This window comes from Hemiscyllium ocellatum, chromosome 16, assembly GCF_020745735.1.
Source record: "Hemiscyllium ocellatum isolate sHemOce1 chromosome 16, sHemOce1.pat.X.cur, whole genome shotgun sequence".
Classification (NCBI taxonomy): domain Eukaryota; kingdom Metazoa; phylum Chordata; class Chondrichthyes; order Orectolobiformes; family Hemiscylliidae; genus Hemiscyllium; species Hemiscyllium ocellatum.
The window spans coordinates 47894096-47921539 of NC_083416.1; the positions used below are offsets into that span (position 1 = coordinate 47894096).

Genomic DNA, 27444 nt, shown 5'->3' on the forward strand with positions numbered 1-27444 from the left:
TGTAATTTTTTAATGGTTGCCTCATCAGACAAGGCAGTCTTATCATCCATTATTTGGAGATGTCGGTGTTTAACTGGGGTGTACAAAATTAAAAATCACACAACACCAGGTTGTGGTCCAACAGATTTAATTGGAAGCACACTGGCTTTCGGAGCGACGCTCCTCCCATCAGGTGATAGTGGAGGGCTTGATTGTAACACAGAATTTATAGCAAAAATTTAGTGTGATGTAACTGTAAATTATACATTAAAAAATTAATTGTCTGTTCAGCCTTTCATCTATTAGAATACAGTGATAGTTTTACTTCTTTCATGTGTAAATCATAAAACCTTTTTTTTTAAAGTTGCATTCTCGGGTTAGCTGTTAACAATGGTGATAGCTAGACAATATGTTGAAGGTGTTGGCCCCCTGTGTTCTCTGTCTATGCCATGATGTTTAGATTGATTCTAATCTAAAAAGTGAGAAAACGGAGTTTTATATAAATTCATGCAGTTTTTGAGCTCCGAGTTCTACAAGAATGCATGCAGTTTTTGAGCAAAGTGTAATGTAACTCTGCAAGTACAAATTCACCCCACAAAATATGTGTGCATATGGGTCTTTGTCTGTGTGTGTGTGTGTGTGTGTGTCTGTCTGTCTGTCTGTCTGTCTGTCTGTCTGTCTAGGGTGGGGGTTGTGAGTGTGAGAAAGTGTGTGTGCGCACTCACACATGCACCCCCTCACAGACTTAAGACACTCTGCACTCACCACACACATACACGCGCACACACAACCCCCACCCCAGACAGACAGACAAAGACCCACATGCGCGCACACATTTTGTGCGGTGAATTTGTACTTGTAGTTACATTGTATTTTGCTCAAAAACTGCATGAATTTATGTAAAACTCCGTTTTCTCACTTTTTAGATTAGAATCGATCTAAACATCAGGTCATAGACAGAGACACAGGAGGTCAACACCTTCAACATATTGTCTAGCTATCAACATTGTTTACTGCTAACCCAAGAATGCTACTATTTAAAAAAAGTTTTGTGATTTACACATGAAAGAAGTGAAACTATCACTGTATTCTAACAGATGAAAGGCTTAACAGACAATCAGTTTTTCAATGTATAATTTCAGTTACATCACACTGTAAATTTTTGTTAGAAATTCTGTGTTACTATCGAGCCCTCCACTATCACCTGATGAAGGAGCATCGCTCCGAAAGCTAGTGTGCTTCCAATTAAACCTGTTGGATTATAACCTGGTGTTGTGTGATTTTTAATTTTATCATCCATTGTTTGATACATGGTCCATGCTGGTTCCCACACATTTAGTTGGTGTATGTCAAAGTCAAACTGGGATCTGCAAATTTATTTTTTTTTGTTTTCCATTAAGTTACTGCAGTTTACCAGTTCAGCAAGAACAGTATTTGATCACGCCAGTAGTTGCTTCATTGTGACACTGTTTCAAAAAGGATAGTTGACAATAGCCAATGTAGCTGAAAATGTGTTACTGGAAAAGCGCAGCAGGTCAGGCAGCATTCCTGAAGAAGGGCTTATGCCCGAAACATCGAATCTCCTGTTGCTTGGATGCTGCCTGACCTGCTGCGCTTTTCCAGCAACACATTTTCAGCTCTGATCTCCAGCATCTGCAGACCTCACTTTCTCCTCGAAGAATAGCCAATGTAGAGTTGGTGGTTTATGCTGATGAATGATCAGAAAAGTATTCCTAAATATAAAGATGTTGTTTGATACGCTAATGATTATTACTGAGTAATGGATAGATCTAGAAAAGCGCAGCAGGTCAGGCAGCATCCAAGGAGCAGGAGAATTAACGTTTCAGGCATGAGCTCTACTTCAGGAATGAGGAAAGTGTGCCAAGCAGGCTAAGATAAAAGGTAGGGAGGAGGGACTTGGGGAGGGGCATTGGAAATGCGATAGGTGGAAGGAGGTTTCTGGGCAGAGGAGATGACCTGGGGTGTGCAGTGAGAGAGGGACTCACTGAAATCCTTGTAGAGGGAGGAAGAGAGCTGCTTCAAGAAAGGCATGCTTGTAAGAACCTCCTTCCACCTATCGCATTTCCAACGCCCCTCCCCCAAGTCCCTCCTCCCTACCTTATATCATAGCCTGCTTGGCTCACTTTCCTCATTCCTGAAGAAGGGCTCATGCCCAAAATGTCGATTCTCCTGCTCCTTGGATGCTGCCTGACCTGCTGCATTTTTCCAGCAACACATTTTCAGCTCTGATCTCCAGCATCTGCAGTCCTCACTTTCTCCCAATGGATAGATCTATTTAACTATAGAGTGTGATGCGGACTTGACCTTATTCTGACTTCTTTATTCTGACACCAGCAAAACCGTGATACAAATATTTGGTATGCCAAAGAATGTTGATTTCTTGCAGCTTTCAGAGTCGCCATTTTACATTCAGAATATATTTATTCATCGACTTCCTTTGCTGAAGTATTTTGAGTTCAAGGAAATATCAGTAGGAGGCTGCTAGGATGACACTTTGGTGGGGGGCAAGGACAGTGTAACAAAACAACCGAGAAAAACTAGAAGGGAGTGTATAAATTACAATAGCTGGAGATTGCAAAATGTAATGCAACTTTTAGAACTTCTATTTTTCTTACTTACACTGTTTTCATTTTCTGTCTGCCAGGTGTTGTATATATGAGTGGCCGTGTTTATGCAGTGGGAGGATTCAATGGGTCACTGAGAGTCCGGACTGTGGATGTGTATGATGCAGTAAAGGACAACTGGACATCCATTGCCAGTATGCAAGAGAGACGAAGTACTCTTGGAGCAGCAGTGTTAAATGATTTACTCTATGCTGTCGGTGGATTTGATGGGAGTACAGGTACAGTGGGTTATCCGTGAAATGCTTTTACCCTTTCTCCATCTGAGTTCCTCTTCATTTTACAAGTCTATTCACTGCTTACAGAAAATAAAGTTTAAAAATCACACAACACCAGGTTATAGTCCAACAGGTTTATTTGGAAGTACAAGTTTTCAGAGCACTGTGCCTTCGTCAGGTGGGGCAGGATCATAAGACACTGAATTTATGGTAAATGATCCTGCCCCACGAGCTACCTGCTGAAGGAGCGATGCTCTGAAAACTTGTGTGGATTTTTAACTTTGTCCATCCCAGTCCAACACAACACCTCCACATTATTATGGAAAATACATGATTTAATTCTTATTTGTAATAATAGAGGGTTGTAGCTTGATGAAATCTATCACCTTCATGAGAGTTTAGAAGAATGAGGGGGATATCTCATAGAAACCTACAAACTTCTAAAGGGTAAACGCAGGAAGGATACCCCTGATCACCACTGAGTCCAGAACCAGGGATCACAGTTTACGGTAGGCCACATAAGACTGAGCTTAGGAGAAATTCCTTCACCTAGAAAATGGTGAACCTGTAGAATTCTCTGCCACAGAAGGTGGTTGAGGCCAAAACATTGTGTGTTTCTGGATGGAGTTGCATATAGTTGTTAGGGTTAAAAGGATCAAAGGGTATGAAGAAAAAGTGAGAACAGGGTATTGAGTTGGATGATCGGTCATGATCGTAATGAATGGTGAGCAGGCTCAATGGGCCGAATAGCCTATTCCTTCCATTTCTCTGTTTTGTATCAGTAAGCCCCATCAAAGGTCACTCTTATGTTATCACAAAGTGAGGGAAACTACTTAGCTTGTTTTGATGCATGCACATTTAATCTTAAAGTTGCCTTATGTCATCCAACTATTTTGCATAAACATTGGTTTTCATCTGAAATAGTTCACCTCGACGTCTGTTCCAGGTGTTGAGCATTCTTGAATAGGCAAGAGGCTTTTCTTGTTGTTCATCCTGTGTTCTTTCAGAAACTGAAAGGGGGTGCCATACAGAGGTTTATAAAATCATGAGAGGTATGGATAGGGTGAATAATCAAGGTCTTTTCCCCAGGGCAGGGGAGTTGAAAACTAGATGGCATAGGTTTTAAGGTGAAGGGGAAAGAATTAAAAGGGATCTAAAGGGGCAACCTTTTCATACAGAGAATGGTGCATGTATAGAATGAACTGCCAAAAGGAGGTGGTGGAGGCTGGTACAATGGCAACATGTAAAAGGATGGGTATATAAATAGGAAGAGTTTAGATTAATATGGGACTAGATTAATTTAGGATCTCTGGTCTGCATAGATGAGTTAGACCAAAGGGTCTGTTTCTGTGTTGTACATCTCTGACTATTTTATAATCCAGTTTATTTTGTATATTCTTGTTGTTGGCCATTGTAACAAATATATTAACATTACTGAAGGTACTTATCATTTGTCTCAATTTCTCTTGTGATTGCAGCTGTCATGCCTTAGAACAAGTAGGAACAAACATATAATTGAAAAGATGTTCAAGCATATTTTTGCAAACTGACTCTGTCCAATTAGCACTGTCACCTTATTTTTCACAATTCATTCTATCTCCTAAGGCTTGCATTTCACTAAAGGAATATTCTTAATCCTCATGTATTTTCATCCAGATCTGTTTGTTCATTTAATAAGAAAAATCTTTGATTTTATGCTCGTATTACCTTTAGTTCCAGAAATGAAATGATTATACCATTTTTTTTTCCCACTGTTAAGTAGGATTATCTTCAGTGGAGGCGTATAATTACAAAATCAATGAATGGTTTTTTGTGGCACCCATGAACACAAGAAGAAGTAGTGTTGGTGTTGGAGTTGTGGAAGGTAAGAGGAAAAGATGACGGGTGTTTTATCGCCCAATGTGTTTCCTGAAAAGATTGCTATTCCAACTATTATTCAGTAAAGATAGAAATGAAAGGAATGTACTTGATCTTTGAGTCCTATGTCTATGTTGTGTAATAATTTCAATAAAATGAAAATAATTCATTTTTCATCTTAACTCTGACTCTTTAAATTGTTAAAATTCAATCCTGATGATGTAAATTTAGGCATTGTTGTAGAGGCCCCTTAGTGGAAAGTTAGCTTTTAATTCAATGAAAAGTCCAATCAGACATAATTTATTGTTTTCTAAAGCAAACGGTCAATTTAAAGATTATTCTTTTATAGTTTTTTTTAAAATGGGACAGTTCTCCTGAAGGCTGTAAGTCATCATGTGGCCTTTTACCTTGTGCATGCTAAATGTGTGTTTATCATGAAGATGATGTCTCTGGTATCATATAGCACGATAACACAAAAATTCAAACCTGCACAGCAGGTGAGAAATGCACACATGGCACTACACCCACAGCATGTTCTGATTGAGAAAACAATATAAATGTGAGTTTCTCAAAGATTAGTGAATTGGTGTTGATGATTTCAAACCCCACATGCATCCAGAGACCCTCCTTGATTGATTGTGTAATTTTGTTTTTGATCTTTCCTTTTTTGTGAAAGCATCTTGCATCTCCCACATTCAGGATCCACATTTAAATTGTTCTTCTTTGATATATCTTTGCTTTTAGTTGGAGAATAGAGAGTATTGAAATCCATTTCCTCCAAATTAAGGATATTTTGTTTAAACATTGGATTTTTGCAAGCGTGGTTGGAACTTTTTATTTACTATATGTTTCCTTATTTTTCCAAGTGTTCATTGCATTGATTAATATAATATGTAATGATTAATTACATATTATTACATATTATTACATATTATATGTTAGAGTTAGAAATTCATGAATTATGTTAGTTGCAAATTATTCACACAAAAAAATCAGGAACAGCATTTACAATTCCAGTCTACTCAAGTTTAATAATCAATCAGCTTTCTAGACTTCAGGAAGGAGGTATCCAGCCAAATCATTTAAACTGAATGATCACCTGTATTCTAAACTTAAGTTGTGAGACAGTCCTGGGGATAAATTCCTTTGTGGAAATCTTTTACTCCAGCTGTTCTAACCTATGCCCCAAATATTTAAAGACCGAAGCATTTTAAAGATGCTTCTACACCGAACAGTAATTGCTACTTGGGATTAACCAACAACATGCTGAATGGGTAGGGAAGGAAAACACTGAATTGTACTCAGGACTTTGTATAAAATTGAATACAATCTTATGTGGATTCTGGAAATCTGAAATCAAGATGTAAAATGCTGGAAATACTCATCAGGTCTGGTAGTATCTCTAGAGACAGAAACAAGTGTGAATACTTCAGATTTATGTCTTTCATCACTTCTGGCATTTAGGTTTGCTCACTTGCTTGCATTTTGTCTCTCTTTTGCTCCCCTAATCTTTCTTTATTTCCTGATCTCTCCTTGATTGAACAACTAGTATAGAACAAGAAACAGAACTGTATTTAACAATTTTGAAATGTATGTGTTGATTGTTCATATACCTTCTATCTCCTTAGGCAGGTTGTATGCAGTAGGTGGCTACGATGGAGCATCACGCCAATGTCTTAGCACTGTCGAAGCATATAATCCAGTCAGCAACGAATGGACATATGTTTCAGACATGAGTACACGTCGTAGTGGTGCAGGTTTGATTTTTGCATTTCTTTTTGGTGTGATGTGTTTTAATTTACATGCTTCTGTTTGTCTTTTAAAATTGATCAAACATTATTTCAAATAAAATCTAACCTGAAGTCAGCATGAGTGTGTAAAAGGCCAATCATGGTTAACAAATCTGGTGTTTTTTTTTGGGAGTCTAACTAGTAGAATAGATCAGGAAGAACCAGTGGAAACTGTTTATTTGGGTATGACAGTGGTACAGGGCCTTGGTGAGATCACATTTGGAGTATTGCATGCAGTTTTGGTCTCCCTGCTTAAGAACAGACATCCTTACCATAGAGGGAATGCAGCAGAAGTTCACTATACTGATGGCAAGGATGATAGGACTGTCCTATGATGAGAGATTGGTTTGATTGGATCTGTATTCTCTGGAGTTTAAAAGGAAGGGAGGGGCGCTGATTGAAACATATGAAGTTCTAACAGGTCTGGACAGACTCAGTGCAGGAAGTGTGTTTTCCTTTTTTGGACATCTAGTAGCACTGTAGTGAAATCATCAAGTGACATCCTTCGTGATTGTTAACTTGGAAAATTGGGTCTGTCTGTTGATTTTAATATGATTGACCACGTGATCATCTGTCACTGTATCCAGCTGGGTGAAACTGCATGCACCTAGTTTTGTTATTATTTATTCAGTTGTAGTCCGAGAACCATCTGAAGTGGCTTCTGACTTTGCTCCTGAACTGACACAAGGTACATATGGATACTTCCTTGACCACCTGACCTTCAGTTTCTGAATTACATGCAACCAATTGGTGATCTCATTCAAAACACATCAAATTATATATAATGGTGACACCCCACTATCTTAACACTATCTTTCTTGGTTCCTCAAATTGTCTCTAAATTGTCATGCTGCTTATTAGTTATTCTGTACTGAATGAGCAGAAATTTCCTCAAATTAAATATTGGGGAGATCATTTTTAGGCCTTGCCACTTCTCAGCTACTCTCCCTTTGGCACCTATTAGGTGCCATTATTAAAGATGTCCAAGCTCGGAGTCATGAAGTCAGACAGCTCGGAAACAGACGCTTTGGTCTAACCAGTCCATGCCAACCACAAACCCAAATTAAACTATCCCCACTGTCAGTGCTTGATCCATATCCCTTCAAACATTTCTTATTCATGTACTCATCTAAATGTTTTTTAAGTGATGTAACTGTACCCACATCCACCACTTCCTCAGCAGTTCATTCCACACACAAACCACTCTTAAAGAAAACACCTGTCTCTCGTCTTTTTAAAAACTTTCTTCTCACCTTAAAAATCTGACTCCAAGTCTTGAAATCCCACACTCTAGTGAAAAGGCCCCTGCTATTTGCCTTATCAATACCCTCATGATTGTACAGACATCTAGAAGGTCACCACTCAACTTCCTATGCTCCAGTGAAAAACATCCCAGCCTATCCAGTTTCTATCTATAACTCAAACCCTTCACGCTCAGCAACATCCTTGTAAATCTCTTCTGAGCCCTCTCCAGCTTAATAATAATCCTTCCTATAACAGGGCAATCAGAACTGCGCACAGTGGTCCAGAAGAGGCCCAATCAATGTTTTATAACCTTCACATAACTTCCCAACTCCTATATGCAAAGGTCTGAGCAAAGAAGGAAGGCATGCTAAATGCCTTTTAACTATCCTATCTACATGTTATGCAAACTTCAAAGAATCAAAGGATGTTGTGGAACTTGAAAGAGTTTGGAAAAGGTTTTACAAGGATGTTGCCAGAGTTGGAGGGGTTGGGCTATCGGGAGAGGCTGAATCGGGTGGGGCTGTTTTCCCTAGAGCGTCGGAGGCTGAGGGATGATCTTACAGCGGTTTATAATATCATGAAGGTCATGGGTATGGTAAATACCTAGGGTTGGGAATCCGGAACTGGGGGACATATGTTTCGGGTGAGAGGAGAAAAAATTAAAAGAGACCTCAGGCGCAACTTTTACATGCAGAAAGTGGTACGCGTATGGAATGGGCTGCCAGAGCATGTGTTGGAGGCTGGTACAATTACAACATTTAAAACTCATCTGGATTGACATATGAATAGGAAGGGTTAGAGGGATATGGGCCAACTGCTGGCAAATGGGTCTGGATTAGTTCAATTCAGGATATCTGGTCAGCATGCACGATTTGGACCGAAGTGTCTGTTTCCATGCTGTATATCTCTGTGATAGTTATGTACCTGAACACCAAGGTCTCTCTGTTCTACAACACTACCCAAGGCCCTACTTTTAATTGTATAAGTCCTGCCCTTGTTTGTTTTACCAAAGCAGGTCAATTAGAAAACATTAATGTAATCAAGCAGAATCAACATGGTTTGAAAATGAAATTATTACAACCAGTTTATTAGCGTTCTTTAAGGAAGTAGCACATGCTTGGATAAAGAGGAACTGGTGGAGGTACTGTACTTAGATTTTCAGAAGGCATTTGTTAACGAGCCAAATCAAACATCAAACATCATTGCAGAAAATAAAAGCTTATAATGTGGTAGGGGGTTGGGGCAAGATGGTAACATTTTGGCAGAGTTGGAAGTTTGGCAAGCTAACAGAAGGTGGGAAGTGAGCTTAAATGGATCATTTCTGATTGGCTGGATGTAATGAGAGGACTCATTGCTGAGGTCTCAATTTTTTACAAATTTACGTAAGACACTTAGATGAAGGGACTTGAAGTATGGTTGCTCAGTTCACAGGTAAGCAAATTAATTGTGATTTAATTTGAATTAATGTATTACGGTCACATTTACCGAGGTACAGTGAAAGTGTTGTCTTAGGTCCTTTACAGGCAGATCAAACTAAACAGTTGCACCAGGGTAACAACAGAGTATAGGATACAGTGTTACAACTGCCAAGAAGGTGCAGAGAGAAAGATCAGCATTGTCATTTAAGATGTCCATTCAAACATGTGATCACACTGGGAAGAGGACATAAGGAAGATATAAAGGAATGTAGTTAGCTTAATTGAGTGGGCAAACACCTATAATCTGTGAAAATGAAAAGCTGTCCATTTCAATCAGGAGAATAAAAATATTATCTAAATGGTGAGATGCAGAGAGATCTAGATACTGTAGTGTGTGACTTCCAGATTAGTATGCAAGTGCATCAGTATTTACTGTGGAAAAGGACATGCAAGATATAGAATGTAAGGAAATAGATGGTGACACCTTGAAAAATGTCCATATTACAGAGGAGGAAATGCTGGATGTCTTGAAACACACAAAAGTGGATAAATCGCCAGGACCTGATCAGGTGTACCTCCGAACTCTGTGGGAAGCTAGGGAAGTGATTACTGGGCCCTTGCTGAGATATTTCTTTCATCAATAGTCACAGGTAAGGTACTAGAAGACTGGAGGTTGGCTAACGTGGTGCCACTGTTTAAGAAAGGTGGTAAGAACAAAACAGGGAACTATAGACCGGTGAGCTTGACATCGGTGGTAGGCAAGTTGTTGGAGGGAATCCTGAGGTGCAAATGTGTTGCTGGTTAAAGCACAGCAGGTTAGGCAGCATCCAAGGAATAGGAAATTCGACGTTTCGGGCATAAGCCCTTCATCAGGAATGAGGAGAATGTGCCAAGCAGGCTAAGATAAAAGGTAGGGAGGAGGGACTTGGGGGAGGGGCGATGGAGATGTGATAGGTGGAAGGAGGTCAAGGTGAGGGTGATAGGCCGGAGTGGGGTGGGGGCGGAGAGGTCAGGAAGAAGATTGCAGGTTAGGAGGGCGGTGCTGAGTTGAGGGAACTGACTGAGACAAGGTGGGGGGAGGGGAAATGAGGAAACTGGAGAAATCTGAGTTCATTCCTTGTGGTTGGAGGGTTCCCAGGCGGAAGATGAGGCGCTCTTCCTCCAGCCGTCGTGTTGTTATGTTCTGCCGATGGAGGAGTCCAAGGACCTGCATGTCCTCGGTGGAGTGGGAGGGAGAGTTAAAGTGTTGAGCCACGGGGTGGTTGGGTTGGTTGGTCCGGGCGTCCCAGAGGTGTTCTTTGAAGCGTTCCGCAAGTAAGCGGCCCGTCTCCCCAATATAGAGGAGGCCACATCGGGTGCAGCGGATGCATTAAATGATGTGTGGAGGTACAGGTGAACTTGTGACGGATATGGAATGATCCCTTGGGGCCTTGGAGGGAAGTGAGGGAGGAGGTGTGGGCGCAAGTTTTACATTTCCTGCAGTTGCAGGGGAAGATGCCGGGAGTGGAGGTTGGGTTGGTGGGGGGTGTGGACCTGACGAGGGAGTCACGAAGGGAGTGGTCTTTGCGGAACACTGATAGGGGAGGGGAGGGAAATATATCCCTGGTGGTGGGGTCCGTTTGGAGGTGGCGGAAATGACGGCGGATGATACGTTGTATACGGAGGTTGGTGGGGTGGTAGGTGAGAACCAGTGGGGTTCTGTCTTGGTGGCGGGTGGAGGAGCGGGAAGTGGAGGAGATGCGGTGGAGGGCATCGTCAATCACGTCTGGGGGGAATCTGCGGTCTTGAAGAAGGAGGCCATCTGGGCTGTGCGGTGTTGGAACTGGTCCTCCTGTGAGCAGATGCGGCGGAGACGAAGGAATTGGGAATATGGGATGGAGTTTTTACAGGGGGCAGGGTGGGAGGAGGTGTAGTCCAGGTAGCTGTGGGAGTCAGTCGGTTTATAGTAGATGTCTGTGTTGAGTCGGTCGCCCGAGATAGAAATGGAAAGGTCTAGGAAGGGGAGGGAGGAGTCTGAGACAGTCCAGGTGAATTTGAGGTCGGGATGGAAGGTGTTAGTAAAGTTGATGAACTGTTCAACCTCCTCATGGGAGCACGAGGCAGCGCCGATACAGTCATCGATGTAGCGGAGGAAAAGGTGGGGGGTGGTGCCAGTGTAGTTGTGGAAAATGGACTGTTCCACATATCCTACGAAGAGACAGGCATAGCTGGGGCCCATGTGGGTGCCCATGGCAACTCCTTTAGTTTGGAGGAAGTGGGAGGATTGGAAAGAGAAGTTATTCAGGGTGAGGACCAGTTCAGTCAGTCGAAGGAGGGTGTCAGTGGAAGGGTACTGGTTGGTGCGGCGGGAAAGGAAGAAGCGGAGGGCTTTGAGTCCTTCGTGATGGGGGATGGAGGTGTACAGGGACTGGATGTCCATCGTGAAAATAAGGCGTTGGGGACCGGGGAAGCGAAAATCCTGGAGGAAGTGGAGGGCGTGGGTGGTGTCCCGAACGTAGGTGGGGAGTTCTTGGACTAAAGGGGACAGAACCGTGTCAAGGTATGCGGAGATGAGTTCGGTGGGGCAGGAGCAGGCTGAGACAATGGGTCAGCCGGGGTAGTCAGGTTTGTGGATTTTGGGCAGGAGGTAGAAACGGGCGGCACGGGGTTGTGGGACTATGAAGTTGGAGGCGGTGGATGGGAGATCCCCTGAGGTGATGAGGTTATGGATGGTCTGGGAGATGATGGTTTGGTGGTGGGAGGTGGGGTTGTGGTCAAGGGGGCGATAAGAGGAGGCGTTTGGCCTCAGCGGTATAAAGGTCGGTGCGCCAAACTACTACCGCGCCTCCCTTGTCTGCTGGTTTGATGGTGAGGTTGGGATTGGAGCGGAGGGAGTGGAGGGCTGCACGTTCTGAGGGTGAGAGGTTGGAGTGGGTGAGAGGGGTGGACAAGTTGAGTCGGTTAATGTCGCGGCGGCAGTTGGCTATAAATAGATCGAGGGCGGGTAAGAAGCCAGCACGGGGTGTCCAGGTGGATGGGGTGCATTGGAGGCGGGAGAAGGGGTCGTCAGAGGGTGGGTGGGAGTCTTGGTTGTGAAAGTAGGCACGGAGGCGAAGGTGGCGCAAGAATTGTTCAATATCTCGCTGCGTGTTGAACTCATTGATCCGAGGGCGTAGGGGAATGAAGGTGAGGCCCCTGCTGAGGACTGATCTTTCATCCTCAGAGAGGGGGAGGTCTGGAGAGATGGTGAAGATCCGGCATGGCTGGGAGCTAGGACCTGGTGTGGGACTGGAGCTGGGGGTGGGGGCGGGGTTAGGGGCAGGGACAGAGATCGACGTAGGGGCGGGGATAGACGTGGTGACGTTGCTCGGTGTGGGGGTGGGGTCAAGCGTGGGGGCGGGGTCATGCGTCGTGATAGAAATAAGCGTGGGGGCGGGGTTACGTGTGGTGGCGAAAGTCGGCGTGGGGCGGAGAAACCTGAGGCGTTGTGGTCCTGCAGGTTAGTGATGTCAGTGGGGGCGGAAGTGGCTGTGGCGACGGCAACCGAAGGGGCGGAAATGGTTGTGGCGACGAAAGAACCGTAGTCATTCCCGGTAGCCGCAGGTGCCGCGAGTCCGTTGGCGATTGTCCTGGCGATCGTGGAAGCGGTTGTCTGTGCGGTGATCGCCGGGGTGGTTGTTTGGGTGGCGATCGCGGAGGCTCCGAGGTCGGTGGGGGCGGAAGTGACATCACGGTCGGCAGCGGCCGTTGGTGCCGCGGGCGCTGTAGCGGCCACGTGTGTAATGGGAATCCTGAGGGACAGGATGTACATGTATTTGGAAAGGCAAGGACTTATTAAGAATAGTTAACATGGCTTTGTGCATAGGAAATAATGTCTCACAAACTTGATCGAGTTTTTTGAGGAAGTAACAAAGAGGATTGATGAGGGTAGAGGGGTAGAAGTTATCCAAATGGACTTCAATAAGGCATTCGACAAGGTTCCCCATGGGAGACTGGTGAGCAAGGTTAGATCTCATGGAATACAGGAAGAACTAGTCATTTGCATACAGAACTGGCTCAAAGGTAGAAGACAGTGGTGGTGGTGAAAGGTTGTTTTTCAGACTAGAGGCCTGTGACCAGTGGAGTGCCACAAGAATCGGTGCTGGGTCCACTACTTTTCATCATTTATATAAATTATAAGAGATATAGTTGGTAAGTTTGCAGATGACACCAAAATTGGAGGTGTAGTGGACAGCGAAGAAGGTTACCTCCGATTACAACAGGATGGGCCAATGGACTGAGAAGTGGCAGATGGAGTTTAATTTGGATAAATGTAAGGTGCTGCATTTTGGGAAAGCAAATCTTAGCAGGACTTATACACTTAATGGTAAGGTCCTCGGGAGTGTTGCTGAACAAAGAGACCTTGGAGTGCAGGTTCATAGCTCCTTGAAAAGTGGAGTCGCAGGTAGATAGGATAGTGAAGAAGGTGTTTGATATGCTTTCGTTTTTGGTCAGAGTATTGAGTACAAGTGTTGGGAGGTCATGTTGCGGCTGTACAGGACATTGGTTAGGCAACTGTTGGAATATTGCATGCAATTCTGGTCTCCTTCCTATCAGAAAGATGTTGTGAAACTTGAAAGCATTCAGAAAAGATTTACAAGGATGTTGCCAGAGTTGGAGGATTTGAGCTCTCGGGAGAGGCCAAACAGGCTGGGGCTGTTTTCCCTGGAGCGTCAGAGGCGGAGGGTTGACCTAGAGGTTTATAAAATCATGAGGGACATGGATAGGGTAAACAAACAAGGTATTTTTCCCTGGGGTCGGGGAGTCCAGAACTAGAGGGCATAGATTTAGGGTGAAGGGGAAAGATATAAGAGTCCTAAGGGGCAACGCAGGGGGTGGTAAGTGTATGGAATGAACTGTCAGAGAAATGGTGGGGGCTAGTACAGTTGCAACATCTAAAAGGATTCTGAATAGGAACGGTTTTGAGGGATATGGGCCGGGTGCTGGCAGGTGGGACTAGATTGGGTTGGGATATCTGGTCGGCATGGACAAGTTGGACCAAAGGGTCTGTTTCCATGCTGTACATCTCTATGACTCCATGACCCTACAGCAAGTAATTAACAAATGTGAAAGAATGTTATGATTCATTGTGAGGGTAATTAAATACAAACGAATGTTTCAGTTTACAGGGCGTGGCTGAAATCACATCTTGAAAGTTGTGTGCAATTTTGGTCTCTTCATTAAGGAAAGATGTAAATGTTCTTTCAAAGAATGTTTTACTAATCTGTTTTAGACCATAAGGCATAGGTCAAATAGCTTATTTCTGCTTCTATCGAGTCTGTACCACCATTCAGTGAGATCATGGCTGATCACATAACCCTCAGCTCTACTTTTGTGGGACATTATCGAAAACTTTCTGAAAATCTAAATATACTGCATTTGCCATTATCCCCCTTTTCTATTTTGTGAGTTACTCCCTAAAAATAAGTTTTGTCAAACACTATTTCCCTTTTATAATTCTATGTTGACGCTGGCTAATCTTACTATTAGTTTCTACGTGTTCTGCTATCACTTCCATTATTATTGATTCTAGCATTTTCTCTATGACTTCATTAAGCTAGCAGTTTCCCTTTTTTGTATAATTCATGGGTGTGGGTGTTGCTGGCTGGGTCAGCATTTCACAACAAGGAGGTGTTAGCAATTCTGGATAGTGTGAAAATAAGTTCCCTGGACTGGATGGGATTTATCCTAGGATTCTCTGGGAAACCAGGAAGGAGATTGTAGAGCCTTTGGCTTTGAATTTTATGTCATCATTGTCTACAGGAATAGTGCCAGAAGAATGGAGGATAGCAAATGTTGTCCCCTTGATCAAGAAGGGGAGTTGGGACAATCATGGTAATTATAGACCAGTGAGCTTTACTTTGGTTATGAGTAAAGTGTTGGAAAAAATTATAAGAGATGGGATTTTTAATCATCGAGAAAGGAATAAGTTGATTAGGGATAGTCAACATGGTTTTGTGAAGGGTAGGTTGTGCCTCACAAAACTTACTGAGCTCTTTGAGAAGGTGACTAAACAGGTGAATGAGGGTAAAGTGGTTGATGTGGTGTATATGGATTTCAGTAAGGTGTTTGATAAAGTTCCCCACAGTAGGCTATTGCACAAAATATGGAGGCTTGGGATTGAGGATGATTTAGTGGTTTGGATCAGAAATTGGCTAGCTGAAAGAAGACAGAGGGTGGTGGATGATGGGAAATGTTCATCCTGGAGTTCAGTTACTAGTGGTGTACCGCAAGGGTCTGTTTTGGATCCACGGCTGTTTGTCATTTTATATAAATGACCTGGATGAGCGTATAGAAGCATGGGTTAGTAAATTTGCGGATGACATTAGAGTAGGTGGAGTTGTGGATTGCCAAAGGATGTTCCAGGTTACAGAGGGACATAGATGAGCTGCAGATCTGGGCTGAGAGGTGGCAAATGGAGTTTAAAGTGGAAAAGTGTGAGGTGATTCACTTTGGAAGGAGCAATAGGAATAAAGTGTACTGAGCTAATGGTCAGATTCTTGACAGTGTGGATGAGCTGAGAGATCTGGGCGTTCATGTACCTAGATCCCTGAAAGTTGCCACCCAGGTTGATAGGATTGTTGAGAAGGCATGTGGTGTGTTAGCTTTTATTAGAAGAGAGATTGAGTTTCAGAGTCATGAGGTCATGTTGCAACTGTACAAAACTCTGGTGCTGCCGCACTTGGAGTATTGTGTACCAATTCTGGTCACCACATTATAGGAAGGACATGTAAGCTTTGGAAAGGGTTTAGAGCCCGTTTACTAGGATGTTGCTTGTTATGGAGGGAAGGTCTTATGAGGAAAGGCTGAGGGGCATGAGGCTGTTTTCGTTAGAGAGAAGAGGCTTAATTGAGACATATAAGATAATCAGAAAGTTAGACAAGATGGACAATAAGAGTCTTTTTCCTTGGATGGTGATGACTAGCACAAGGTTGCATAGCTTTAAATTGAAGGGTGATAGATATAGTACAGATGTCAGAGGTGGTTTCTTTACTCAGAGTAGTAGGGGCGTGGAATGCCCTGCCTGCTACAGTAGTAGATTTGCCAACTTTAAAGGCATTTAAATGGTCATTAGATAAACATATGGATGAAAATGGAATTGTGTAGGATAGATAGGCTTCAGATTGGTTCCACAGGTCCATGTAACATTGAGGGCCGAAGGGCCTGTTTTGCACTGTTATGTTCTATTTATTGCCCATCCCTAATTGCCCTTGAGAACGTGGTGATGAACTGCCTTCTTGAACTGCTGCAATCCAGCTGCTGTGGATTGACCCATAATGCTTTTTAAAAAGGGAATTCCAATTGAATACACTGTATACAATCACTGATTTTAGGCTAAGGTGAGACTTATGAACTCCTAACGGTTCAATAGGTACATAAAATATTTGGTCTGACTGAGTTATAAAGAAATAGAGGATCTCAAATTAAACTGTTTATCAGTGCTGTGTTAGCTGGTCTTAATTGTGATGATGTTGTATACCATAATTAGCTGTTTGCAGGAATACTGACCAAATTCCCTCCCTAGATCTCCACCTAGCAACTCGTGTTGTGCGCTGCACGTGTGAACATTCAAGCATAAGATCGAACCTGACTTTTAGGCTTCCCCCCCCCCCCCCCCCACCTCTACCCTAACACTAAATAAAAGCCTACTTTGATTTTGTTTACTAAGCTCACATAGGGAAAGAGAGAGTTACTTGTACCTATGGAAATGCACTCCAGCAGGAGTTACTACCTATAATGGAGGAGTAAGGGAAGGATAACTGAAGAGATAAAAAGATAATCATCAACCTGATGAGCAACATAGAACCCCATCCTGTCAACAGAAAGGAAACATTGCCTGTTAACCTTTCAGTTAAGTCATTTCCTTGTTTGGCTAATGGTACACTGAGCATTATGCATTGATACAAATTGTATTGCAAAAGAGAATGTTTTATTTTTTTTATACATGCTTATCACAGGGGTTGGCGTTCTAAATGGTCAGTTGTATGCAACTGGGGGTCACGATGGACCTTTGGTGAGGAAAAGTGTCGAGGTGTATGACCCATCCACAAACGTTTGGAGGCAAGTGGCAGACATGAATATGTGTCGGAGGAATGCTGGTAGGGATCCATTTAAGCATCAGATTTTACCTTCTATCTGAAGGTAGACCAAACTTTGGTTGAATTAAACTTTTTTGTATTTTGTAGGAGTTTGTGCTGTAAATGGATTTTTGTATGTAATTGGAGGAGATGATGGTTCATCAAATTTAGCTTCTGTGGAATTCTACAATTCTATAACTGACAAGTGGACACTATTACCAACCAATATGAGTACTGGAAGAAGCTACGCAGGTAAAGCTGTTGCAGGTTTGTAGCTAAGATTGTTCTAACTGGGATGATGTGCACCTTTATGTCACACAAACTAAGACACTGTACTTTATTTTTCAAAAGTCCCTTGTCCTCTGACTATTTTGCAGCTATGCAGTGTTGGAATTGATGTCATTTTGTAAGTGAACATACTTATCTCTAAAACATACTTATTGACTTTTAATTTTATCATGTATCAGAAAATTACTTGAGCTTTGAAATCTATATTTAATGTATATAATCCTTTTTCATATTTCACCTTTAAAATAATTTAGTGTAGAGGTGAAATAATAACAACATTAGGCAGAAACCTTTAGGCCCCTGAATGATGTATGTAATGGTGAGACTGTGGGGGAAATACGGCAGGAAAGGAAATGTTAGATTCTTGATGATGAGAAAGAAAGTGGGATATTTTTGCACAAGGTTTTTCAATGACAAGATGAGAATTTAGCTTGTAAGCAACAAAAGGCCTACTTGCATGAATTAACAACTCCTCATTTGTATTCTGACCTCTATATGCCTTTTCTCAGACAATGGAGAGAAATTAGGTGATTCTAATTCCCCACATGAATGTCAGAGCAGTTATCTGTTGGCAATAACTTACTGGCATCTCCAGGTATCATCTTGGCCAGCATTCCCCATCTCAGACTCACTTATAATAAAGTTCAGCAATTCAGTACTGCACTTTGGAGCTCACCAGCACCTTATAGTGCAATGCTGTTGTCAGGCTGCTTCATGTGCAGGGACAGGCACCCAACTTGTATGTCAAGGTGGTTTGCACCTCAGGGCTCTGAACTTGCTTTCTTTGTGCCCATTCACCTTGCATTTACTTGGATGCTAAGTGAACTTCTGTCTTGCCTTGACCTTTTTTTTTTGCACATTGCTGCATCATTCAGGACTGACAGGTTCACAGTACTTTGTCTTGGTTGCCTTTTGGTGTAGACAGGGGTTAAAGTGGAGAGCTGAAGAATTAAATGAAAGGGTTAGCTTGGAATGTGGGGAGGCTGAAACCTATTGGAGTGCAAGGCAAAAAGGAAGCATGAAGATTTGGGAGCTCATCTGGATATACTTTGAAGTGCTACCTATGTTATCTTTTGTCGTCCAAATCCCAAAGTGCAGTGAAAATACAGAATGACTGTCTGCCGCCCCACCAGATAGGGTAGAGTAAACGTTTTTGTATGAGGAGTGGACTCTACTTGAGTGATGTGATGCCTTTCAATGGGCAATTACATCAATCAGGCCCTTACACAATCAGGCCCTTACACAATATACTTTAAAGAGACATTTGTTAATGCAGAGACATTTTTTATTGCAGAACACTGCATGTAAATCTCATTAATTATGTTGAATAAAAATTGTGGGCACAGCAATCTTGACCATGCCATCGATCATTGCATTCCTGTGAAGTCAAAGTAATGTCAGCTGAACTATATAGTTTCACCTTCCACAATTCACAAGCAAATTCAAAGATCTCACAGGCTGCACAAGGTCATGGAGCTGCTTTCTTCACACCTTGGACTGTATGAATCTCATACTATTTTCTTGTATGCAATGTTGCCTTTATAGTAAAGTAGGTTTTAATTGTCATTTCTATCATTTACAATTGATACAGAAAATATAAGACAACGTTCCTCCAGGGCCAAGGTGCTACATGGATAACATTAACTACATGATCATACAAGGGTTGGCATAAAGTGCATAAAAAGTGCAAAACATGTAAATTACAGTTTAATAAAAGAATGATAATTAATAGACATTGTTCTAGCAGCAATTCAAAGTCGTGCAAAGAATTTCAGATGGAAAAGAGTCTGATCGCACAGTGTTAAAGAGCCTGATGGCTAGAGGAAAGAAACTATTGCACAATCTAGCCCTGAGAGACCGAATGCTCAGATATCTTCTGCCAGAGGCAGGAGGGAGAAAAGTTTGAATGAGGGGTGTGTGGGGTCTTCCACAATGCTGTTATCCTTTTGGATGCAGTGTGTGGTATAAATGTCTGTAATAGAGGGGAGAGAGACTCCAATGATCTTAACTTTCTTCACTATCTGTTGTGGGGTCTTACTATCCGCAATGGTGCAATTCCTGAACTAAGCAGTGATGCAGCAGCTTGGTACTCAACGAACCCTCTGTAGAATATGGTGAGGATGGTTAGTGGGCTTTCCTCAGTCTACGGAGAAAGTAGAGACGCTGCTGGACTGACTTGGCTATGGAACTGGTGTTGAGGGACCACTTGAGATTGTCCACCAAGAAATATGGTGCTCTTCACGATCTCCACAGGGGAGTTGATGTCCAGTGAAGAGTGGTTGGTTGCTCTGTGCCCTCCTGAAGTCAACAACCATCTCTTTTGTTTTGTCCATGCTCAGAGACCGGTTGTTGGCTCTGCACCAGTCTGTTAGCTGCTGCACCTCCTCTCTGTATGCTGACTTGTTGCTCCTGCTGATGAGAGCCACTATAGTCCTGTCATCAGCGCACTTGATAATGTGATTCGACCTGTGCATTGCTGCACAGTCGTGTGTCATCGATGTGAGCGTGAGGGCGAAGGTGTCATTGTTCCTAACACGTCAGCAAACTCCTACTTTAAGTATGCAATATATATCAGAATAAGATCATTTATGTAACAGGTCTGTGTTGAGATTTCCCATTGCACTCCTTGTCTGAGGCTTCCATGTCTCAATGAATGGAGAACAATGATAAAATGTCATATGTGCTTTCTGTGATCCCTTTTTTGCGAAATAGCTTGTTTCTGATATTCCCCACAAAACCTCATTTAATCTATTGCCAACGGACCCAGCCACAGAATCCGTTGCCTTCTCTGTGATGTTTGCAATGAGTTGCTGTAAAATTGATGAGGAACACATGTGAATGGAAGTCCAGGATGAACAAAAACCTCCAGTGAATGAGGAGCAGCTTCCAAATGCAGAGTTTCCAGCAAAAGATCTCCTCATGACGTGAAGAAAGTGCAAGAAGCCCACAGTGGAAAGTGCTCCAGGAGAGCTATGTTCATTGGCGCCACTAAATAAGGATGTCCTGGGGCACTTTGACAAAATTGTGTCATCTGCTGGAACATTCCAGATGTAGGGTGCTAGAAACATTACACATGTAGTGTTGAGAGCATCGTATCATGAAGCTAATCCTGTATACAACCCAACACCAGTTTCCACCAGGGCCATCAAAGCCGTACAACGTCTCCTTAAGATAAGATTCTAATGTCTGTACCATCTGGATATTTGTTGCAGTACAGTACAGAGTGTATCATGTAATCCTTGCATGCTGTAGTTTGGACAGCTGGAGCAGCCAGTGAACCAAAGGATTTGTGAGAGCTACATATTGAGGACGTCAATCAGGAGGAATATCAGCTTGACCATGCTAAAGTGCAGCAGTATAGCCACAATAATGTTTCAGGACGCTTTTTTTTGTAACCTCTGTCAAAGCAACTGAATTGGGTGAAATTGTCATTCATTACCATAAATGTGTTGATGCTGGAGAGACTAGCAGTCCCTGTTTAATCTTAACTACAAGTGCAGCTTACCAGTTTGTTTTTCTTTTCTACTTGTGAAGTCAAAGTTAAGATGGCAAACTTTTAGAAGCCTTCACAACATCTGATGTTTCTTTATTCTATCATGCAAAGCTACAGGCTAGTATGAGCCCAAGAGTAGCAATAGCTATCGTTCAGACAGGGTTCAGGCATTGTGTGGTGCTAAGGATAGGTAGCTTTAGTTTAATTCTTTAAGCTGAAGCTAAAATTGCAGTCGATTGGACAGTTGATGTAAAGTGAACATATATTTAGTAATGTGATATACTATTGACAATGAAGAGTCACCAGTGCCACCCAGATCTCTCTGCACATCAATTTTCCCCAGGACTTTTCCAATTACTTTATAGTTTGCTCTGGAATTGCATCTTCCAAAATGCATCACCACACAGTTGCCCAGATTGGACTCCATCTGCTGTTTCTCTGCCAAACTCTCCACTCTATCTATATTCTACTGGAGTGTCTGACAGTCCCCTTCACTATCTGTTACTCCACCAGTCTTAAGTGTCATCTGCAAGACACTGATGATAAGACATCTGAGGGATCTTGCATACAGTACTGGCACCATGCTCTTTCTTTGAGAAAGGGGCACTTGGAGTGAGGCCAAGGCCCTGCCAGTTGCTACAGTGATCAAGTGCTGATCTGCATGCATCTTTCGTGGCCGAGTGCTCTGCTTCACCTGGCTTTACCAAACTGTCCACAGAGTCAGCAGATGCATGCACGCTGAAGCCAGAATGATATAGATAACATTGATGGATTCCTCCGACATGTGATCCAGCTTCCAGAGTCCTCTTCGACAAACCTGCCTGCTCCTCCAGTGTTTGTTAGTGCACTTTCATGAAGCTGTTAATAGCTGACATCATAGGGTCCTCTCCTGCCTGAGCTGAGTGGCTGCCTGGTCAGGGGCAGTCTTCTGAGTGTAAATGACTGAGGGTGTTCTTCCTTGTCCAGCTGCAGGGATGTATTCACCAGAATGTACACTGATTCTAATCTAGCTAATGTACACACTGAGGTATCAGAATCTGAGAAAGTGGAGTGTAGAGGTGACAGCCTTGCCACTGCTCCCTCTGAGTGTTGTGTTCTTTCTCAGAGTTGGAGGAAGAAGAGTTGACTGTAGGGGCTGGACTCTTAATAGCAGAGGCCTTGTGGATGCTGCTTGTCCCTATGGAAAAGGAAAGAGGAAATGAGTTGCGAAATAGGGATGCAAGCTTGGGCATGTTAAGAATGCATTCACAGTGGTCATAACTGGAAAGGAGTACAACACTTGAGCAATCTTACTTGGTTGCTGAGATGTAGATATCTTGGCTTCACCAGACAAGTGGACCTGTCCTCGTGGAGAGTGAGCAAATGAATATTAGGAACCCCACCACTTATCTTTGCCCTTTTTACAATATTGAGGGCCTATTTTCTCCTGGAAGAGACAAGGCCAGATGTATGCAATGGAAGCAGCTGACAGTGTTGGTGCAGGTAAGGAAAGTTGATGAGTGGTTAAGAAGCAGAGGGCAGGAAGGGTGATAGTTTAATATGATGGGGTGGACGAGTGCCTTTGAGGAAAGGCTGTGTTCAACATTGCAAGTAATAAACACCGAACCTTGGTTGGACGTGGATGCAGTGACACAACCAGCATAGGTTGAGAGAAGACTGGGCTACTTTAGCCTTGCAGAGCACAGAAGATCATTAACCAATTTCCTGCCATCGGCATTCCTCCAGACATTAGCCTAGTTGGCAACTTTGGTCCAGTCTGGCAGATTCTGGTGCAGTGATCTCTATTGGCAGCCCTGAGGAAAAAGGATGGCCTTTCAATACTCCTGGAGCTCCAGGATGATACCAGTGTTGCCTGTGGCTCAAAACAAAAATACTCCGTTACATGGCAGCATTGCTGCTTTGTTTTGAGTATTTGTTTAGTCTGAGAGGAATAAATTAGAGAAAATGTAGCTGAAAAGAGAGTGATTAGAAATACAAGGAACTTCAATAAAGTTTGAAATGGGAAAGTGTAAAGATGTTTGTGAGAGGGGTGGGTGCTAAGTTGAATTTATATTTTGAATATGGTGATGTGAGACTTCTGTGAAATATCCAGAGAGAGCAGAGATTTGGGCATGCAAAACAAGAAACAAGGTCAAATGGCCTCTCTGAATCTGGGGACAATAATGACACAAGGTAATTTAACTGCAAAGAAAAGTTTTTCCCATCAGTTTGGAACTTAAAATAATGCAGTTCCAATACCACCGAGTTAATTGACTGATTTTAATGTCTGCCGACTAATGTAGCCTTATATCTGCTCTGCACTAGCGAATTGGTGCCTGTTAACTGATCAATGATATTCTAAACCAAACTTCTCACTGGTGACATAGGACAAGAATTGAAATTTGAACAAATTGATTCCCTCATTCCACCCTCATTTTCAATGCGTATCTGTTTGTTACTTTTTTTTTCCCCTTGAGAGTGTCTATCTTCAGCTGTGAATCAACTCGTGGAAGACATGCATTGGTGGGTGGGTAAAATTGGCTGTTACTGTTTGGCTCCTAGTGAGTGAAGTGCAGTGTTAACAAAGGTACTCTATTGAATGGCCTATTAAACCCAAAACAAAGTTGGCTGAGTGAGTATTATTGAGGCACTATTTTAATCATTATCCTAGAGACGTAGCTCAGCACTTGACTGTTAGATTATTCAAGCAGACATAGTCATAGAGATGTACAGCATGGAAACAGACCCTTTGGTCCAACCCGTCCACGCGGACCAGATATCCCAACCCAATCTAGTTCAACCTGTCAGCACCTGATCCATATCCCTCCAAACCCTTCCTATTCATATACCCATCCAAATGCCTCTTAAATGTTGCAATTGTACCAGCCTCCACCACTTCCTCTGGCAGCTCATTCCATACCGTACCACCCTCTGTGTGGAAAAAGTTGCCCCTTAGGTCTTTTTTATGTTTTTCCCCTCTCACCCTAAACCTATGCCCTCTAGTTCTGGACTCCCTGACCCCAGGAAAAGACTTTGCCTATTTACCCTATCCGTGCCCCTCATAATTTTGTAAACCTCTATAAATTCACCCCTCAGCCTCCGACACTCCAGGGAAAATATCCCCAGCCTGTTCAGCCTCTCCCTATAGCTCAAATCCTCCAACCCTGGCAACATCCTTGTAAATCTTTTCTGAACCCTTTCAAGTTTCACAACATCTTTCCGATAGGAAGGAGACCAGAATTGCACGCAATATGAAAACTATTTATTTATTATCCTGACAATGATGTTCAACCATCAAGACTCATCACTTTTGATATTGATTATATTTAAACGGTTGTAATTTTACTTTGCGCAAAGAAAAGAAGGCAGTTTTAACTGTTGCTGGGTGGAATCAATGGAAAAAATAATTGGATGGGCTTTGAAATGTGCTATTGACAAAAGCCAAAATGACCCAAAATGTGTTCCAGTGAGTAAGAAATATTGTTTGAGTCACCTATTGGTACTATAATTGTTCAGAACTGGTTTTAAACTTGTTAACATTGAATGGTTTATTTTTCTCTTAGGTGTTGCAGTTATTGATAAACCACTATGACTCTACACTTCAGCCGCAATTGGATTGAAGTGAAAACTGATTCACATTTCACTGAAGACTCATCTAGGTTTTATCTGAACTATTTATATTACTTGGATGCATGGTATTCTGTGTGAAGCACAGTTACCTTGTCAAAAAGATACCAGTGCGATGTTTTTAAAAGCAGAATCAAGCACCAATCAAAGGATATATCAAGATATAAACATGTTCTCTATTAGCACTGCAGGTGATACTAAAAATTTGTGCAAAAAGCACATGCTGTCAGTTTGCTCTTGCCAAGTGATCTGGAATGTCCAATGTTGACAATTGTCAGCCTTCAATAGAGACCGACTAACTGGAGAATGTGAATTTTCTGCTGTTACATGTGAGTTCTACACATTATCAATGCTGAACGTCAAGCTGCTGCCTTTAAAGCACAATTATTTGGATCGGATGAAGCACTGTATTACCATATCAACTATTTTATAAGGGAGACAAACCGAACATTTTTACCATGGAGGAGCATAAAACGTACTTGCCATAATGATTTGTTTATATTGAGATGGATTGTTATGGTATTTCAAATAATGTACAACACCTCTCTCCTCCCTCTGATTTTTAAGATTACACCCTCAAATTTGAGAGGTGAGCTAACGAAGGGTATAAAATTTCTGTTGTGAGTTGCCCTTTTGGCTGCCAGAAAACTTTATGGCAACCTTCAAGTTTTAGGAGCATGCTATTGCCAGTACAGAAATTCTTTGGACACCAGACCCCTTTTGTAACGATGTTATGCTACATAGTTTGCCAAACCAAAATGGATTAGAATTATCACAGACGTTTCAACTTAAGAGTGATGACATTAATTAACATTGATTGTAATCAGCAGTATTTTTTTAAAAAAAACTTTGGCCACTGATGATGTGGAGGTGGTTACAGGCAAGCTAGGATGTTATACCTGCCCCTCCAGTTGATCTAGAGGAGGTGGAATTAGATGGTCTAATGGTACAGTGGGCAAATTATATCAGTGAGAAAGACCAATTTAAAGTAAATTGAACAAGAATTCTAAAAATATTTGCCTTTGAACTCAAATTTCCATTGTGCATCCTTTCAAAGTTTCTGGTAAATTGTTTGACTATTTTTTAATGAATGCTGCCACCTACGGAAATTTCTGACAAAAATGCTAAAAACATTTCTTTTTCAAAAAAAAAGGAAAAAATTTACAATATTTTAATACTAAGTGTATTCAAATTAATTTTGGCTACAGATAGTTTGCTTTTATACCTGTTGATACTTTTAGAGCAGTGTAAGTTTAAGGTTCTGAGGTTGTATTGTATTCCTGATGTGAGTAGAATTTTTAATCTGTAACATACTATTTAATAAGATTGTAAATGTGGTAAATGGTTAGTAGCTAAGGGGTTTTAGCTTTATTTGTTTCATGTTTCTATTCCTATGTGTGACATTATCTTAAAAACAGATTTTCATACTATTTCCTTTTAACTTCTTGAATTTCTTTCATATTCATTTTCGTCTTTACTGTTTTCTTTCTCTGCTTACAAACTTTTAAAAAATTTTGTACTTTTAAGGTTGCTCATTTCTTCTGTCTAATAAATTGCCACATACTCTCATTTTCACTGTATTTGCCTCTGGTTTCCATTTTCTTCCATGCTTAATGATTCTTCAGACTCTTAGCATTGAAATGTATGAACTTTTTATTTTCTTTGTGTCTGTATTCCGAGCAATTTGACATTTGTACGGAAGGGTTTGAGACTTAGAGATGCTGGTGATCTTGTATTTAAATATTTCCTACATCCAATCCATCTTTCCTTACTTTGTCATTTTTAAACATTTTCTTTCCATTATTTAATTCATGATTTTTTTTCTCATTTCCTGTGTTTTTCTTTTGAATCTTGTTTTACCTCTTTCTATGTAGCTAACAAACACTGCTAGTAGGGCTTATTAGATTGATGGTAATGCTCCACCATTGTAATAATCTGGTAAATAATGCTCATGACTTAAAAACAATGCCTAGTGCAGGATGAGGGAACAATATGGAAAATATAATATGGAATAGGAAATGAATGAAATGTTAAGCATGGGACCCTTTGGGGAGCCATGACAGGGGATTTGGAAGTCAAATTAATTGCTAATGCAAAAATGTTTATACCCGGCCTTTCAAATTAATCTGTTTTATAGTATATATTTGAACTACAAGAGTTGGAAGAATTACAGAAATTTAGTTTTCTTTGCATACAAATGTTTGATTATGGTTCAGTTGCTCATTTACATAACTGTAGGTTGATTTGAATGTTTTCGGCAATTTAATGGCAAACAAATGTAATTCAATACAAATAGTGTTTTGGTGCACACTGATTATCAGCAAATGTTATTGAATTCAATAATAGTCACGCTTCTTATGTCAAACATAAGTTACTGCTTTAATTTATGGAAGTTATTAAGTTCAATTCTTAAGCTATTCCACCCTAAGCAGTGTTACAAAATAATTCTTCATCCATAATAGTTAGTGTCATAAGACATAATTAAATTGTAATTCTGTAACTCTGTCTTCATTAATATGTAATGGACAACCAAATCAGATGAAAAAGGTCATACTATAGTGACAGAGTATGGTGTCAGGGATTAATGTACCATTGCACTCTGCTGTCATTTGAAACAGTGTTTGAAATCTTTGTTTTATGTTATGATTTATTTTAAATGTTCCTGTCATATCGATGGAGCACAAGACTGTGAAGCACTCCTGACTGTATTTTATTTTTTTCATCCTGTCAATAAAATGATGGAATTAATTTGAACATTCTATTGTTTGTTCAGCCTGGATAGTTACAGCATTTTTTGTGTAGCTCTGAACAT

The 27444-nt window shown here is 41.6% G+C and overlaps 1 protein-coding gene across 5 annotated transcripts in view; it reads left to right on the forward strand.

The window, feature by feature from the left end:
• The window catches only part of LOC132823413 (kelch-like protein 3), a 124592-nt gene extending 98867 nt beyond the window's left edge, over positions 1-25725 (forward strand). For 4 of the 5 annotated variants that reach the window (XM_060837223.1, XM_060837226.1, XM_060837224.1 and 1 more), the window contains 6 exons: positions 2645-2842; positions 4602-4703; positions 6325-6453; positions 17126-17266; positions 17354-17512; positions 24569-25725. In XM_060837223.1, coding sequence (XP_060693206.1) covers positions 2645-2842; positions 4602-4703; positions 6325-6453; positions 17126-17266; positions 17354-17512; positions 24569-24597 — 758 coding nt within the window. In that variant the 3' untranslated portion in view covers positions 24598-25725. The remainder of the gene's footprint in view (positions 1-2644; positions 2843-4601; positions 4704-6324; positions 6454-17125; positions 17267-17353; positions 17513-24568) is intronic. The other variant, XM_060837225.1, reaches the window with a different exon arrangement.
• Positions 25726-27444: the final 1719 nt, after the last annotated feature.